Source organism: Salmo trutta, chromosome 26, assembly GCF_901001165.1.
Source record: "Salmo trutta chromosome 26, fSalTru1.1, whole genome shotgun sequence".
Classification (NCBI taxonomy): Eukaryota; Metazoa; Chordata; class Actinopteri; order Salmoniformes; family Salmonidae; genus Salmo; species Salmo trutta.
Window position 1 is genome coordinate 1,401,962 of NC_042982.1, and position 18,426 is coordinate 1,420,387.

An 18,426-nucleotide genomic window follows, 5' to 3' on the forward strand; every position below is an offset into this window, starting at 1 on the left:
CAGCATAAAGAAATTTGAGACCAGCCCCATTCCATGTACTCTACTGTGCTACTATACCTCTCTCCGTTCTCTTTGGCTGCTTTAATATCATCTGCGTCAGGGAAACTCTCTTGGCCAGCAACTACAGTGTTGCTACTGGATGTTGTACCTAAAAAAAGTACAAGGTTTATAGATACAATTAATTCAAACATACATATTGTGAACGTTTTGGGAAATGTAAAACGTATGATAAAAATCTGATGTGGTAACTTTCCTTTGTGTAACATAATGTTACTACCAGAGGCGCCAGTGGAGGTCTATATGTCCAGTCTGACTGACTGTGTTAGTGTGTTCGTTCATGTTTATGTTTGTGCGTATTCCTTTGTGTGTATGCGTGTATTTGTTAGTGTGTTTATCTGTGTTTGTGTTTGTTTTCATTCCTGTTTGTGTGTCCGTACGTTTGTCTGTGTGCGTGTCTGTACCTATACCTGAGGCGGCGGTGGAGGTCTTGCTGGTGGCAGCGAAGCAGTAGAAAGGTGGGTTGTCACAGTGCTGTACCACAGGGTTGACCGGGTCTGTCTGCTGCAGCTCAAACAACAGCTCCTCCATGGTCTGAATGGTGTTGTTACGACACAGGTAGATCACTACCTTCTTGATCTGGAACACACACGGAAGTAGGAACACACACATGCATGCACACAAGCACGCACAGACACAAATAAAGGGTTAGGATTTGAGATAGGATTCGTTTTCTGTATGGTTCTAAGGTATCAAAGTTAGTTTTCTCTGTATTGTTCTAAGGCTGCATGGTTGAGCTTAATTATCTTTTCATATATATTTGATAGTTTTAAATACACTTTATTCAGACAGTAATGAAATGAAAGAGGTTCTAAGGCAGCACTCACATAAGGCAGCAGAGGAGTGTCGCTGCTCACTCCACACAGACTGATGAGGAACTGCAGGGTAGTCCTCAGATTGTTGGTCCACCTGTCGTTACTGGCCAGAGCGTTCCAGACATTCTCCATCTCTGGTCCTGGAACGTCATCACCGTACTGACATGACAGGGCAGAGTATCAGCTATAAGTAACATTAACAATAGAATGACACCTTTCATTGAACAAAGCATATATTTACAGTGCATTCGGAAAGTATTCAGACCCCTTGACTTTTTCCACATTCTGTTACGTTACAGCCTTATCCTAAAATAGATTTTTTTTTAAACCCCTCATCAATCTACACACAGTACCCCATAATGACGAAGTGAAAACAGGTTTTTCGACATTTTTGCAAATTTATAAAAAATTAAAAACAGAAATAACTTATTTACATAAGCATTCAGACCTTTTGCTATGAGACTCAAAATTGAGCTCAGGGGCATCCTGTTTCCATTGATCATCTTTGAGATGTTTCCACAACTTGATTGGAGTCAAACTGTGGTAAATTCAACTGATTGGACATGATTTGGAAAGGCACACACCAGTCTGTATATGGTCCCATAGTTGACAGTGCTTGCCAAAGCAAAAACCAAGCCATGAGGTCGAATTGTCCATAGAGCTCCGAGACAGGATTGTATCGAGGCACAGATCTGGGGAAGTGTACCAAAACATTTCTGCAGCATTGAAGGTCCCCAAGAACACAGTGGCCTCCATTCTTAAATGGATGAAGTTTGGAACCACCAAGACTCTTCCTAGAGCTGGCCGCCCGGCCAATTGAGCAATCGGGTAAAAAGGGCCTTCGTCAGGGAGGTTCCCAAGAACCCGATGGTCACTGTGACAGAGCTCCAGAGTTCCTCTGCGGAGATGGGAGAACCTTCCAGAAGGACAACCATCTCTGCAGCACTCCAACAATCAGGCCTTTATGGTAGAGAAGCCAGATGGACGCCACGCCTCAGGCACATGACAGCCCGCTTGGAGTTTCTCAAAAGGCACCTAAAGGACTCTCAGACCATGAAAAACAAAATTCTCTGGTCTGATGAAACCAAGATTGAACTCTTTGGCCTGAATGCCAAGCCTAACGTCTGGAGGAAACCTAGCACCATCCCTACGGTGAAGCATGGTGGTGGCAGCATCATGCTGTGGGGCTCTTTTTCAGCTGCAGGTATTGGGAGACTAGTCAGGATCAAGGGAAAGATGAACGGGGCAAAGTACAGAGAGATCCTTGATGAAAACCTGCTCCAGAACACTAAGGACCTCACCTTCCAACAGGACAACGACCCTAAGCACACAGCAAAGATAACGCAGGAGTGGCTTCGGGACAAGTCTCTGAATGTCCTAGAGTGGCCCAGCCAGAGCCCGGACATGAATCCGATCGAACATCTCTGGGGAGACCTGAAAATAGCTGTGCGGCGACGCTCCCCATCTAACCTGACAGAGCCTGAGAGGATCTGCAGAGAAGAATGGGAGAAACTCCCCAAATATAGGTGTGCCAAGTTGTAGCGTCATACCCAAGAAGACTCGAGGCTGTAATCGCTGCCAAAGGTGCTGAGTAAAGGGTCTGAATACTTATGTAAATATCATATCCGTTTTTTTATTTGTATAATGCAAAAAATTCAAAAAACCTCTTTTCACTTTGTCATTATGGTATATTGTGTGTAGATTGATGAGGAAAAAAATTGAATGAATCCATTTTAGAATAAGGATGTAACGTAACAAAATGTAGAAAAAGTCAAGGGGTCTTAATACTTTCCAAATGTACGGTATGTGCTCATATTTGTATTGTAAGTGCTATTGTGCTAAGTGTTATTGCTCCAATGTTTCCTGTATGTTGTCTGCCTTTCAACGAGCAATTCACGCGCGCACGCACGCACACACGCGCACGCACACACACACACACACACACACACACACACACACACACACACACACACACACACACACACACACACAGACCATCTGACCTTGGCGGTCATGAACATGAGGTTGTTAAGGACCAGCGAGGTGGCCAGCAGCGAGCCCCAGCCCATTCCCCTTAGGGTGTGTTGGGGGACTTGTCCCGCGGTGGTGCCTGTCCGGTCCGGGGTCTCCTCCTCAGGGCTGCAGGGGCTGGAGACCGGTGGCAGCAGGCAACTGTCCATCAGCTCGATGTTAGAGAGCCAGGGCAGGAGGTAGGTCAGCATGATCTGACGGCCGTTGGGGTGAGTGGTAGGGAAACGCTGGCTAACCTCTGGGACAGGAGATAGAAACACAACGGAGCAGAAACTGTAAATTTATAAATTTATAAAAAGTCATAAATAATTGTTACAAAGTCAGTCCCTCCAGGATTTTGTTGTGGTATTTGTGGACAAAAATGCTTGATTTTGGTGCGGAAATTATGACATTTTGCATGGCAATTTGTGATGATTTTTGTCCAATTTGTCATGAAAATGCACTGATGGGGAAAAACATTTGTTGACGTGTGTATTGATTTAACAATGTTATGTGATAAAATTAATTGATTTGTAAAAGTGGTGATGGTTAAAATTGAGAGCCCTTTTTTTGCAGTGCGGTAATTAGACAGTTTTATGCAGTAATATTGCAGCGATTTGACTGTTACATATGATAATAGTGCAATGATTGGTCAAATTTGCGAGCACTCACTTCACATATGGGGAATTGTTGATTTTGCTCAAAAAAAATTCAACCGCAGAATCGCTAAATCCTGGAGGGACTATAAAGTTGTCCTCTGCAGAGGGAGGGGTAGAAGCATAGGATCTGTTTTGCCACTATAGATCACAATGAATCAGATTATTATGGACAGGGAGGACATGCTCCCAGATCAGCACTCCTACCCTGAGACACTTGATAAATACAGGCCCTGTTTGTATTTATTATTATCCCCATTAGCAGCTACTCTTCCTGGGGACTGGAAAACTTAAGGCAGTTATTAAAAAAATTAAACATTACAATACATTCATAACAGATTTCACAACACAATAAGTTTGTGCCCTCAGGCCCCTACTCCACTACCACATATCTACAACACAAAATCCATGTGCATGTTCCTCGCTGTTCCATAAGGTTTATTTTTATCTGTTTTTTTAATATTATTCTACTGCTTGCATCAGTTACCTTATGTGGAATAGAGTTCTATGTAGTCATGGCTCTATGTAGTACTGTGCGCCTCCCATAGTCTGTTCTGGACTTGGAGACTGTGAAGAGACCTCTGGTGGCATGTCTTGTGGGGTATGCATGCATGCGTGTCTGAGCTGTGTGCTAGTCATTTAAACAGACAGCTCTGTGCTTTCAACATGTCAATACCTCTCACAAATACAAGTAGTGATGAAGTCAATCTCTCCTCCACTTTGAGCCAGAGAGATTGACATGCATATTATTAATGTTTGCTCTCTGTGTAGATCCAAGGGCCAGCCGCGTTGCCCTGTTCTGAGTCAATTGCCATTTTCATAAGTCCCTCTTTGTGGCACCTGACCACACAACTGAACAATAGTCCAGGTGCGACAAAACTAGGGCCTGTAAGACCTGCCTTGTTGATAGTGCTGTTAAGAAGGTAGAGCAACACTTTATTATGGACAGACTTCTCCCCATCTTAGCTACTGTTGTATCAATATGTTTTGACCATGACAGTTTACAATCCAGGGTTACTCCAAGCAGTTTAGTCACCTCAATTTGCTCAATTTCCACATTATTTATTACAAGATTTAGGTTAGGTTTAGGGTTTAGTGAATGATTTGTCCCAAATACAATGCTTTTAGTTTTTTAATTATTTAGGACTAACTTATTCCTTACCACTCATTCTGAAAAACTAACTGCAGCTCTTTTTTAAGTGTTGCAGTCATTTCAGTCGTTGTAGTAGCTGGCGTGCATAGTGTTGAGTCATCCGCATACATAGACACACTGGCTTTACTCGAAGCCAGTGGCATGTTGTTAGTAAAGATTGAAAAAAGTAAGGAATTCATTTTTCTAACTGGATTCCATTAAAGAACAGCAGCGGACTATGATCGATAAAGTCAAAAGCCGCACTGAAGTTTAACAAAACAGCGTCCACAATCTTTTTCTCATCAATTTCTCTCAGCCAATCAGTAATTTGTGTAAGTGCTTGTTGAATGTCCTTCCCTATAAGCATGCTGAAAGTCTGTTTGTTTACTGTAAAATAGCATTGTATCTGGTCAAATGCAATTTTTCCCAAAAGTTTACTAAGGGTTGTTGTAACGATGTACGCTTAATTAATAAATGAACAACACAAACACAAACAGCGCACCGACATGAAACAGCAACAATGATGACTGCAGAAGAAACAAAAGGGAGTGACATATAAAGGGAAAATAATCAAGGAGATGATGGAGTCCAGGTGAGTGTCATTATGCGCGTAACGCTGGTGACAGGTGTGCGCCCTAACGAGCAGCCTGGTGACCTAGAGGCCAGAGAGGGAGCACACGTGACAGTACCCCCTCCCCGACGCTCGGCTCCAGCTGCAGGACACCAACCAAGATGACGATCCCGGGGATCAGGAGCGGACCCTTCACCTATGCTAAGGCGCAGAAACCTGATGAACCAGCTGTGGAGTGAGAGCCTAATGGGCCTTCCAGGTAGCTCCGGCTCCAACACCCGGACCCGACATCACTCCCAACACAAAAACAGAAAAAACACTCCCTAATGCTTCCCTTTGTTGAGTCGTCATTCTGTAACGATGTATGCTGAGAGTTGGGAAGCAAGCTCAGGGAGTGAATACATTTAATTAATAAATGAACAAAACAAGAAACACAAACAGCGCACCGACATGAAACAGGAATAATGACGACTGGGGAAGAAACCAAACGGAGTAACATATAAAGGGCAGGTAATCAAGGAGGTGATAGAGTCCAGGTGAGTGTCATTATGCGCGTAACGCTGGTGACAGGTGTGCGCCCTAACGAGCAGCCTGGTGACCTAGAAGCCGGAGAGGGAGCACACGTAACAGTTGTTGCTTAATAGGGTTAAAAGCAAATATACATTTCATACCTGAATACCAATGAGTTAAATGTCCTGTGCACAGCCGTGCGCCTTCTACAAGGTGTCTGTTTTTGATAACTGAATATTGAGTCTCCATCATTTGATAACTGATGATCAGTGTTTTTATTTGGTCCAGTTTATACTGACACAATTCCTCTGAATCAGAACCCACTTCACTGTTGCTATAGCAAAGAGCAGTGGGAGCTTCCATAGCTAACTGACAAGGAACCTTTTTGAGTGGAAGGCGCCATCCTAACACAAGAACACACATTTAGCAGGAAGCCAAATGAAGATGACCTGCTTGTAGTACCCCCCCCCCCCCCCCCCCCCACACACACACACACACACAATACCTGAGAAGAGAGGCAGAGTGAGTTCGGGGTACATCCTAGCCAGTTGCTGTGAGAGCTGGGCTAGAGAGACGTTGTAGAGGGGAGGCAGAGGTCTGTGGGTCCTATACAGGATACTACTGGGCTTCTGGTCTGCTATCGTCTTGGAATACACAAACAGCTTTGCCTCCAGAATCTGGTTATCAAGAAAAAAAGAAAAAAAACACACTCTTAGTCCAGGATATTATCAGTCAGGGTTGGGGTCAATTCTAATTAAATTCACAGGTTGACATTTATTGGGATGAGTCTTGTCCTTGAGGCAGAACTGAGTGATTTCCATTAGATGGGCCAGTTGCAAAGTCAGAATTGCCTTTATTGTAAAAATTAGCTTTTTGGTCTTAATTTAAGGTTGGATTAGGCATTAGGGCTTGTAGTGTGGTTGAGGTTAGGGTTAAGGTTAGGTGTATAACCAGATTTTATGACTTTGCGGCTGTGCCACCTAGTGACCACTCTGAAGACCTGCTTCCAGAACAAGATTCATGTCAAAAAACATTAACCTGCATTAATTTCAGCTAATTCAGGAAGTAAACTGAAAAAACCCTCATCAGTTTACAATGGAAGGATATCATACATTTCATTGGCCAGTAGAACTTTATTTAGATAGTCCATCTATGTACATCCTACAGATTGAGTCTATTGAGTGTATTTGTTTGCTGAGCGTCTATAGACAGACTATTCAAATAAAGTTTTACTCAGTGTAATTGGTCCTTACCTGCATTAGCTGCATTGAGATTTCATACATTTCCCTGCTGGTGTCTGATGCCTTGAAGAGCACCAAATTCAACAAAGTCACGATGTCACAGGGATAGTTTCTGCAAGTGAATGATAATCAAGATTAATATAATAAAGCTTGTAGGTGTAATGCATTATGATGAAGTTATAATGCATCATAAGATGTGTCTTGGACAGGTATATCATGTCTTCAATCATCTCACAACGATCCGGATAATTTTTTTGTTGTTGAAATAACATACAGACATAATCTATGTTAAGAAGGTATAATTAGGGTGTCCACCCACACTGCCTAGAGTGGGTGAAAGCGTGCTTGGGTGATGAAATTTCACCTCATTATGTTATAAAATACATTTTACCAAGACTAATATGATTAATTTTGTTCAGAATCATTCGGTGGAGTCTTCGCCTACATATCATTAATATTACATCCTAAAAGTCGGATTTCGTAAACGAATGCATCCGATAATAGGCACCGAGCTCTGTTGACATGGCAGTGCAGGTTTCTCATAATTACTTTTGAGGATTTTACATTTTGTGGTCGTCATCTTCAAAGTTGTTTCCACGGGTCGCAAATTGCTAAATTAGCATAACACGTGCTGAATTAAATGTAAAAGTCTCTGAAAATAAAAAGCTTGGAATACGCTCAGTGCTCTGTTGAAATTTGACAGAGATAAGATTATTTTGGTAAGAAATCTTTGAAAAAGAACGGGAATTTCGAATAAATATGAAAAGTATATTCTAAAATATGATACTACTGTCAAAATTGAAATCCATCTTACCTCTATATTGTTTTTTTGTCCTGCGGATTTCGAGAAGAAAGATTACAAGAAATGGGAAAGTAAGCCTGTCAGGTAGCCAGCTATGTATATTTTGAACCAAGGTAGCCAGTAGCCTTAATTCTTGCACAGAATCCAGCCTAGCTGACGCAAGGCAATTTTCCAGATTTTTGACCACTTTTTTTTCTCCCTAATTCTGGCCATCATAAAAGTGTAACCACTCCAATAACTTTTGAACGTATTATAATAGAGACATGAGGTTGGGGCCATTGGTTTTCTTAGAGGAGCAAGTATCTACACAATTAACATATTATTTTACCCATTGGACAATGATGTTGTATAAAGCATTATACCAGCAGGTTAAAGTATTACAGACTATTTCAACAAATAGTGATGCTTCAGTTCAGTATTTGAAGTGTAAGGTTCAGTTATGTTACAGAGAGCGGCATTTGATCAGTTCCTACTCATGATGTCTATAGTAGAGTGTTTCCTACCAATGATGTCTATGGTAAAGCGGTTCCTACCAATAATGTCTATGGTAAAGCGGTTCCTACCAATGATGTCTATGGTAAAGCGGTTCCTACCAATGATGTCTATGGTAAAGCGGTTCCTACCAATGGTGTCTATGGTAAAGCGGTTCCTACCAATGATGTCTATGGTAAAGCGGTTCCTACCAATGATCTGTATGATTCTTAACTTAGTTAATTTGGATGCAGTCTATCACAGTGCCATCCGTTTTGTCACCAAAGCCCCATATACTAACCACCATTGCGACCTGTATGCTCTCGTTGGCTGGTCCTCGCTACATATGCGTCGCCAAACCCACTGGCTCCAGGTCATCTATAAGTCTTTGCTAGGTAAAGCCAAGCCTTATCTCAGCTCACTGGTCACCATAGCAACACCCACCCGTAGCACGCACTCCAGCAGGTATATTTCACTGGTTATCCCCAAAGCCAACACCCCTTTGGCCGCCTTTCCTTCCAGTTCTCTACTGCCAATGACTGGAACGAATTTCAAAAATCACTGAAGTTGGAGACATATCTCCCTCACTAACTTCAAGCATCGGCGTCAGAGCAGCTTACCGATCGCTGCAGCTGTACACAGCCCATCTGTAAATAGCCCACCCAACCTACTACCTACCTCATCCCCATATTTGTTTTTTGTTTTTTTCTGCTTTTGCACACCAGCATTTCTACTTGCACATCCTCATCTGCACATCTATCACTCCAGTGTTAATTGCTAAATTGTAATTACTTCGCCACTATGGCCTATTTATTGCCTTACCTCCTTACTTAATTTGCACACACTGTATACAGATTTTCTATTGTGTTATTGACTGTACGTTTGTTTATCCCATGTGTAACTCTGTGTTGTGTTTTTGTCACACTGCTTTGCTTTATCTTGGCCAGGTCGCAGTTGTAAATGAGAACTTGTCCTCATCTGGCCTACCTGGTCAAATAAAGGTGAAATAAAAAAAATAAAAAATATCTGCTGCCACAGAAGGTGACATTTGACTATTTCCTACTTCCTTACAGTAATGACCAACCTTTCTACTTGTGCCAGAGATGGTGGAATTAGAAGGGTTCCTACCAATGATGTCTGTAGTTCCTACCTGCTGCCACAGATGGTGGCGATGGCCTTGAAACAGCCAGAGGCCAGTTGGTAGGAGCCGGTGAAGCAGCGGTCGACCGCCCAGTTAAACAGGTTGACCTGGTCAGCATTCAACTCCAGCAGCAGAATAACTACCTCACAGCCCAGCTGGTGAACCTAGCGGTCAATGACAGGTGGTCAGTGCGAGTGTGTTTGTGTGTGTGCCTGTGTACGTGACCACCATCAACTACTTCGAGCAACCAAACTACCAGATAAATCATGCATCTTCAATGACGATTTGATCGTTGGTGATACGATCAAAGTTGAACAAAAAATAACTGGAGGTGTTGCTCTGCAATAATGAATGGGGGAGGGAAAGTGTCATTAGACAAAAATATTCCATACAGTATATCCATATTGAAAGGTGAATGCCTTTGAGGTGTAAATGGTTTCCTCATTTTTAAAAACCTTGAGTAAGACTAGTTTGAAAGGGTAGTAGAAGCTATATGACATCTGTCTTAGCAGGATGAATCACATTTTCATGCCTAGTTTTTCTGTTCATTCCAAGGTTAAAGAATGTAAACACTAGCCTGGTCCCAGATCTGTTTGTGTTGTATAGCTGACAATGACCATACGAGTTGGCAAGACAGCACAAACAGATCTGGGACGAGGCTATGTAAACACTAAACACCAGAACACAAGCTGAAAGTCAACTTTGAATGAGGGAGTAAAAAAACATATACAGAGAGGGACAGGTGCTTAATCCAGCCAGTCATGTTATAAATGGACAAATAATTGAGCAAATTTACCGTGAGACAAAAGCACCTGATCAAAACAATTAGGGAACAGTTGGCAGGAGCTGATGTTGTTTTACTGTGAGGAAACTAAGCAAACTATCAGAGGGCTATTAAGGTAATTGTGTGTGTGTGTGTGTGTGTGTGTGTGTGTGTGTGTGTGTGTGTGTGTGTGTGTGTGTGTGTGTGTGTGTTTGTGTGGCTATTTTAAGATTAAGGGTTAGGTTTAGGATTAGGGTTACAAATAGGGTTAGGGTTGGGGTAAGGGGTTAGGGGTAAGGATTAGGAGTTAGGTATAGTGTTTGAATTACGGATTAAGGTTAGGGTTATGGTAAGGTTTAGGGAATAGGGAAAATAGGATTTTGAATGGAAATACATTTTAGGTCCCCATGAGGATAGAAGAACAAAACGCGTGTGTGTGGGGGTGTTTGTGTGTGTGATTGGCCACATCACATACCCGTAGGTCCTGGCAGGCTAGTATGTTATCCAGCCACTTATAGAGGTATCCGTCTGGGGACAGTCCAACGTTGTCGAACACAGGTCCACAGCACAACACCGCAGACATGGCCTAGAGAAACACACACACACACACACACCCACTCTAGAAACAGTAGAACATGGCATGCACGCACCACATGCAGTAGGACCAACCCCCATGCTCAAACTCAGGATCATTCAGACACGTCATCCCTAATAAAGGTTGGGTGCTGTATAGCTTCTGTACCATCACCCTGTGAATTCCAGCACTAACCATGAAGGTTGGGTAGTGCTGCTTATACACTGCCTTCAGAAAGTATTCACACTCCTTGACTTTTTCCACAATTTGTTGTGTTACAGCCTGAATTTAAAATTGATTTAATTGAGATATTTTGTCACTGGCCTACACACAATACCTCATCATGTCAAAGTGGAATTGTGTTTTTTGAAAATTTTACAAATGAATTAAAAATGAAAGGCTGAAATGTCTTGAGTCAATAATTATTCAACCCCTTTGTTATGGCAAGTCTAAATACGTTCAGAAGTAAAACTTTGCTAAACAAGTCACATAATAAGTTGCATGGACTCACTCTGTGGGCAATAATAGTGTTTAACATGATTTTGAATGACTACCTTATTTCTGTACCCCACACATACAATTATCTGTAAGGTCCCCCAGTCGAGCAGTGAATTTCAAACACAGATTCAACCACAAAGAACCACAAATTGGTTGTCCAATGCCTTGTAAAGAAGGGCACCTATTGGTAGACGGGTATTTTTAAAGCAGATATCGAATATCCCTTTAAGCATGGTGAAGTTATTAATTACACTTTGGAGGCTGTATCAATACACTCAGTCACTACAAAGAAGGAAACCGCCATGATTTCACCATGAGGCCAATGGGGACTTTAAAACAGTTACAGAGTTAATGGCTGTGATAGGAGAAAACTGAGGATGGATCAACAACATTAGTTACTCCACAATACTAACCTAATGGACAGAGTGAAAAGAAGGAAGCCTGTACATAATAAAAATATTACATAACAGGCCTCCGGTTTGCAACAAAGTACTAAAGTAATACTGAAAAAAATGTGGCAAAGCAATTCACTTTTTGTCCTGAATAAAAAGTGCTATGTTTGGGGATAATCCAATACAACACATTACTGAGTACCACTCTCCATATATTCAAGTGTAGTGGTGGCTGCATCATGTTATGGGTATGCTTGTAATCGTTAAGGACTGGCGAGTTTTTCAGGATAAAAAAACAGAATATAGCTAAGCACAGGCAAAATCCTAGGGGAAAACATTGTTCAGTCTGCTTGCCACCAGACATTGGAAGATTAATTCATCTTTCAGCAGGACAATAGCCTAAAACAAGGCCAAATCTACACTTGAGCTTCTTACCAAGAAGACAGTGAATGTTCCTGAGTGGCCGAGTTACAGTTTTGACTTAAATCTGCTTGAAAATCTGTCAAGACTTGAAAATGGTTGTCTAGCAATGATCAACAATCAATTTGACAGAGTTTGAAGAATTTTGAAAAGAATAATGGGCAAATATTGTACAACCCAGGTGTGCAAATCTCTTTGAGACTTATCCAGAAAGATTCTAACATGTATTGACTCAGGGATCTGAATACTTATGTAATTTAGATATTTCTGTATTTCATTTTCAATAAATTTGCAAACATTTTGAAAAACATGTTTTCACTTTGTCACAATGAGATATTGTGTGTAGATGGGTGATATATATATTTTTTAATCCATTTCAAATTCAGGCTGTGACACAACAAAATGTTGAATAAGTCAAGGGATATGAATACTTTCTGAAGGCACTGTAGCTTTTGTACTATCACCCAGTGGGTTCTAGCACTAACCATTAAGGTTGGGTGGTTCAAAGTACTGCTCAGCTTTTGTACCATGGTACCTAACACTGACCATGAAGGTTGCTGTTCAGGACTGCTTTGTCCATTCTGAAATAAGACATCCAAAGGGATGAATTGCAGTCATGTTATGAAGGAAATGCATACATCTATGAAGAGAATAATGAAAAATGTCTTACTGGCTCATATTATGAGGTTATTGTTTTTGACGCTCGGGAACTGACTGAAATTACACGCTTTACACAATAGTTATGGCAGCACACAGGATCCGTTGATAGCAGCGTTGCGCTATTGAACTCAGATCAAGCTAAGCTCTCTGAAAAAAGGATTCCAAAAGGGTTATTTGGCTGTCCCCACAGAATAACCCTTTTTGGTTCCAGGTAAAACCCTCTTTTCGGTTCCAGGTAGCATCCTTTTGGGTACGATGTAGAACCTCTGTTGAAAGGGTTCTAAATGTAAACCAAAATGGTTATACTTTGAACCAAAAGGCTTCTACCTGGAACCAAAAAGGGTTCTTCAAAGGATTTTCCTACGGGGACAGCCAAAGAGCATCACTACTCTGGACGGTTCTGACTTAGAATATGTGGACAACTACAAATACCTAGGTGTCTGGTTAGACTGTAAACTCTTTTTCCAGACCCACATTAAGCATCTCCAATCCTAAATTCAATCTAGGATCGTCTTCATATTTCGCAAAATCCTTCACTCATGCTGCCAAACCCTCGTAAAACTGACTATCCTACCGATCCTCGACTTCGGCAATGTCATTTACAAAATAGCCTCCAACACTCTACTCAGCAAATTGGATGTAGTCTATCACAGTGCCATCCGTTTTGTCACCAAAGCCCCATATACTACCCACCATTGCGACCTGTATGCTCTTGTTGGCTGGCCCTCGCTTCATATTCATCGCCAAACCCACTGGCTCAAGGTCATCTATAAGTCTTTGCTAGGTAAAGCCCCGTCTTATCTCAGCTCACTGGTCAACATAGCAGCACCCACCCGTAGCACGCGCTCCAGAAGGTATATTTCACTGGCCATCCCCAAAGCCAACTCCTCCTTTGGCCGTCTTTCCTTCCACTTCTCTGCTGCCAATGACTGGAACGGACTGCAAGAATCACTGAAGCTGGTGTCTTATATCTCCCTCACTAACTTTAAGCATCAGCTGTCAGAGCAGCTTACCGATCATTGCACCTGTACACAGCCCATCTTTAAATAGCCCACCCAACTACCTCATAAATGTTTTGCTCCTTTGCACCCCAGTATCTCTACTTGCACATTCATCTTCTGTACATCCAGTGTTTAATTGCTAAATTGTAATTATTTCTCCACTATGGCCTATTTATTGCCTTACCTCCCTAATCTTACTACATTTGCACACACTGTATATAGACTTTTCTATTGTGTTATTGACTGTACGTTTGTTTATCCCATGTGTAACTCTGTGTTCTTTGTGTCACACTGCTTTGCTTTATCTTGGCCAGGTCGCAGTTGTAAATGAGAACTTGTTCTCAACTGGCCTACCTGGTTAAATAAAGGTGAGAAAAAAGGACAGATTACAACCAGATAAAACACATTTTTACTGACGTCATCAAAATACCTGGTAAACGTCATATTTTGATTACAACCGGGTCACTAAGAAGACGTATGTCCTTTTTCAATAGAACGCAACCTGACCATAACATCACATACAAATGTCAGCCTGATGTCTTTTTAACCACTTTGCCCACTGGGTACAGCCAACGGAGGATTTCTTTCAGGGAGTTTTCTATTGCTGTTGTGCTACTGCTTGGTCTTCCAGGAACTAGGCAGGGTTACTGTTTTGTTTATTTTATTAGGATCCCCATTAGCTACCGCACATGCAGCAGTTACTCTTCCTGGGGTCCACATAAAACATACAAATACATGACAAAGTACAAAACAGTGATAGACATGAACATAAGATATTACATTCAATTCAAAATAAAATCAAATTAAACAAGAGTTAAATTTGGGAAAGACACCAAGAGACAACAAAAATACTATTTACGCACTATTCATACACTGAGTGTACAAAACATTAAGAACACCTTCCTACTGTATTATAGAGTTGGACTCTACAAGGTGTCGAAAGCATTCCACAGGGATGCTGGCCCATGTGCTTCCCACAGTTGTGTCAAGTTGGCTGGATGTCCTTTGGGTGGTGGACCATTCTTGATACACGTAAGAAACTGTTGAGGTTGAAAAACCCAGCAGCGTTGCAGTTCTTGACACAAAATGGTGCACCTGGCACCTACTACCATACTCCTTTCAAAGGCACTTAAATATTTTGTCTTGCCTATTCAACCTCTGAATGCCACACATACACAATCCATGTTTCAATTGTCTCAAGGCTTAAAAATCCTTCTTTAACCTGTCTCCTCCCTTCATCTACACTGATTGAAGTGGATTTAACAAGTGATTATAGCTTTCACCTGGATTCACCTGGTCAGTTTATGTCATGGAAAGAGCAGGTGTTCATAATGTGTTGTACACTCAGTGTATATACATATTCATATTTTTATATACAGTACAGTTCAATTAAATACAAAACAGATAAAACTGTTCAACACTTTGTGACAAATGGTTTCGTAAAAGCGCTATACAAATAACAAATGTGATTGATTGATGTACCTTGAGGGCGCAGTACTGGTATCTGGTGATCTGGTGGTTCCTGTCACTGTAACGATCGAGAGGCGTGAACATGACGCTGAAGGGACCAGCCCATTGGCTGAACAGGATGAAGAGGTGGTGCCTTAGGCTCTGCTGCGGGAAGAGGAAGCGTCGGTGGTTGACTGGAGGAGAAGAGGGGGAGAGGAGGGCAAAGGGGAGAGGGGGACACAGGGGAGCAGAGAGGGTGGGAGAAACGGAGAGGAGAGGAGGGTAGAGGAGTGCAGAAGGAGAGAAAGAAAATAAGGACAGTAAAATTGATCTGTTAGTCCCCTTCTCAGAACAGTATATGGGCATCAAAATCACTGGGGCATTACAAACTGCTACTGTATGGGACTGAGTGACTAAGCTGAATCCCAAACTAGTCCCTTCCCCTTGGCCTTCGGCCCTCCATTTGCACATTCACGTGCGCCTCCGCCAAATGTACAAGTGTCCCTAAGCTAAGGGAGTGAAAATTATCAAGGGTGTAGGGGCTAATTAGACTCTCAGATAGTCACTTTGACCAAGCCAGCAAGGCTGCAGGCTCCAGAGCGAAGTGCCATCTCATCACGCACTACGATATGTTTGGTGTTTGCGCCATTTCATACAAAAGAATTGAGAGGCGTGCCTTTTTTATGAGATGTGCTTTTGTGTCTGATTGTGAGGTTTGACACATAATATAAATGAAATACCCCCAAATTAAATGCTTAACTGTTAATGAGGTTTATATCTTCTAAAACGCAACAGGGAATTTGTTCATTTGAATTTCATGCTTGTTTTATTATTTAAAACAAAAAGTGGAATATGAATTGCATCATTCAAGTCACAAGTGTGTCCCGAGGTTGATGGGTTCATTGATCCCCTCTCCACTCTATGGAAGTCACCCTCAGAGCTTCATCAGTAACACGTGACAATGGAGGGTCCTCCGAACGAGTTGGTGGGGGCGAGGGGCTAGTTTGGGATTTACCGCAGGATTACAGTCGTATTCCGTCAGTCGTCTCTCATTCATCAGGCAGTCAGGAAGTCTGGCTGCCAATGAGTCATCATCTGCCCTTCCCTATTTAAGCTACAGTATTTTAGGACTGGCGTCCCTTGGGGTATGGCCTAATCAAGATAGATGTCAAGTGTCCTGAGTCCCTGCTTTCCCTGGGCCTGCACCAACCCTTGCCACACGGAGGCCTGTTTTCATCATTCATAAGCTACCAAAAAGTACGGCTCAGTACTCAGTTTTCGGTGACAACTTTTGAAACAAAGTTATTTTGGATCCATGGGGCTCTGATAAAAAGTAGTGCACTATATAGGGAATAGGGTGCCGTTTGGGACACAACCTAAAATGTCAGCCAAAAAGTAATTTGGTTATTTACCGGGAACACACTGGATGAGGTTGGCCACCATGGCACTGAAGTGAGCTCGGATGTCCTTGAGAATCTCTAGCTCTTTGTCATTCTCCGCCTCCAGAAGCATCCGCGTCAGGTCCACGTACTCTAGGAACAGAGCTCCCAGGGCCAACGTATCCCGCTCCAGAGCCCCGTTGGTGCTGTGGACACCAGACAGAAACACAAACAGGACGGACATACAGAAGTAGATGTCAAGACAACAGTTCGTTTAGTTTATTTACATATTCGAAACCATACTGTTGCTTTCGCATCCAAGGGAGGACAGAGGTATTCTGTGAGTCCTGTGCTTCCCAGTGTGTTGGGCAGTGTCTCCAGCATGACCGTGAGTGTGCCAGTGAGCATGTCAATGAGTGTGGATTGTGTGTCAGTAGGTGTGTCAGTAAGTGTCACTGAGTGTGTCAGAGAGTGTGTCTGAGAGTGTCAGTGAATGTGGGTTGTGTCAGAGAGCTTGTCAGTGAGCATGTCAGTGATTCACACGATGTTGGTGGCACCTTAATTGGGAGGACGAGCTTATGGTAATGGCTGGAGCAGAAAAAGTTCAGTAGATTGAGCCTAGCAGTGCTTTGCACTGATTAAATTGATTTGGTTTCCATGTTTTTGATACCATTCCATTAGCGCCGTTCCGGACATTATTATGAGCCGTCCTCCCCTCAGCAGCTTCCTCTGCAGTGATTGGTCAGTGAATGTGACTCTAACCTATCACTGATGACACCAGAGTCAGCCAGCAGCTCAAATATCCTCAGAAGCTGCAGCCTCAGGAGGTCTCTCCGCTCACGGCGCTTCTTGTTCTGAGACATAAAGAGAGAGAGAGAGAGAGAGAGAGGGGGGAGTGAGCGAGAGCGATAGAAAGGGGGGGAAAGAGAGAGAGAGAGATCCATCAGATAGGCACTTCTTCTATTAGCTGTTTCATCTACAATGTGTGATCTCCCTTGCCTGGCTACCCATCCACATCACTTCAGCCAAAGTTTCTTCTCCACAATGAGTCTGGATATGCCTTCCTCCCCTACGATTTTAGCTTGCGAACACATTCTGACCTTTCTGATTGGTCCCAGAAACTGATGGGTTGGGCCAGAGCCAGCCTACATGATGACTTTATCAACTTAAATACTGATTGGTTCGATTTTTTAGAGACGATCCAATCACTGATGAATTTGTTTTGTACAACGCCCCTCATTTTGAAGTCACACAAACGACTTCTAGGATGGCAGATTCAGACGAAATGTACAGCATGTAGAGATCGATAGAGCAGCGGAATTAAGTTCAGGGTGAGTTGTCAGACAATGACCTCCCCTCTCTATTCAATGACTTACAATATGTTGCGAAGTAGTAGTTGTGTATATAAGAACAAACTGAAGCGTTATGATGATTATGCCCACAGCTCACCTCTGGTCTTCTCTCCAAAGCTTCCTTCATTAAAGGATGCAGCTCCTCTACCAGCTCCCTGGACACAAACAGAATTACATATAGAACTCTAGAACGGACATTTGGATCCTAGCACATGCCTAAAAAACATCCATCTTGCTCAGGAAACCTTTCAATCTAGAAAAGGATCACATGTGGTATAATATCATATATGTGGTATAATAACATATCACAGTATGTTTGTTAGCTAGTTTGTGATTTAATAGGATCTTTGTGATCACAAAAATGTGTTACTATAACAAAGAGGACATATGTTTTCAAATGTGACGAAAAACCCGAACATACAATTTCATAAACATTCACAAAAATGTACCATAGATAGTGCTTTGCACTGATTAAATTGATTTCCAAGAAAAGGGTATTTAAGATAAAATGAAGTCTACACGGAACAAAGAG

The 18,426-nt window shown here is 42.2% G+C and overlaps 1 protein-coding gene across 8 annotated transcripts in view; it reads right to left on the minus strand.

The window, feature by feature from the left end:
* The window catches only part of LOC115162863 (protein furry homolog), a 273,622-nt gene that overhangs the window by 107,215 nt on the left and 147,981 nt on the right, over nt 1-18,426 (minus strand). For all 8 annotated transcript variants that reach the window (XM_029714316.1, XM_029714315.1, XM_029714320.1 and 5 more), the window contains exons 25-36: nt 17,992-18,049; nt 17,305-17,396; nt 16,576-16,748; nt 15,197-15,357; nt 10,645-10,755; nt 9,416-9,570; nt 7,005-7,104; nt 6,257-6,428; nt 2,876-3,141; nt 885-1,031; nt 468-636; nt 58-148 (exon numbers count right to left, since the gene is read on the minus strand). In XM_029714316.1, the coding sequence (XP_029570176.1) occupies nt 58-148; nt 468-636; nt 885-1,031; nt 2,876-3,141; nt 6,257-6,428; nt 7,005-7,104; nt 9,416-9,570; nt 10,645-10,755; nt 15,197-15,357; nt 16,576-16,748; nt 17,305-17,396; nt 17,992-18,049 (1,695 nt within the window). The remainder of the gene's footprint in view (nt 1-57; nt 149-467; nt 637-884; nt 1,032-2,875; nt 3,142-6,256; nt 6,429-7,004; nt 7,105-9,415; nt 9,571-10,644; nt 10,756-15,196; nt 15,358-16,575; nt 16,749-17,304; nt 17,397-17,991; nt 18,050-18,426) is intronic.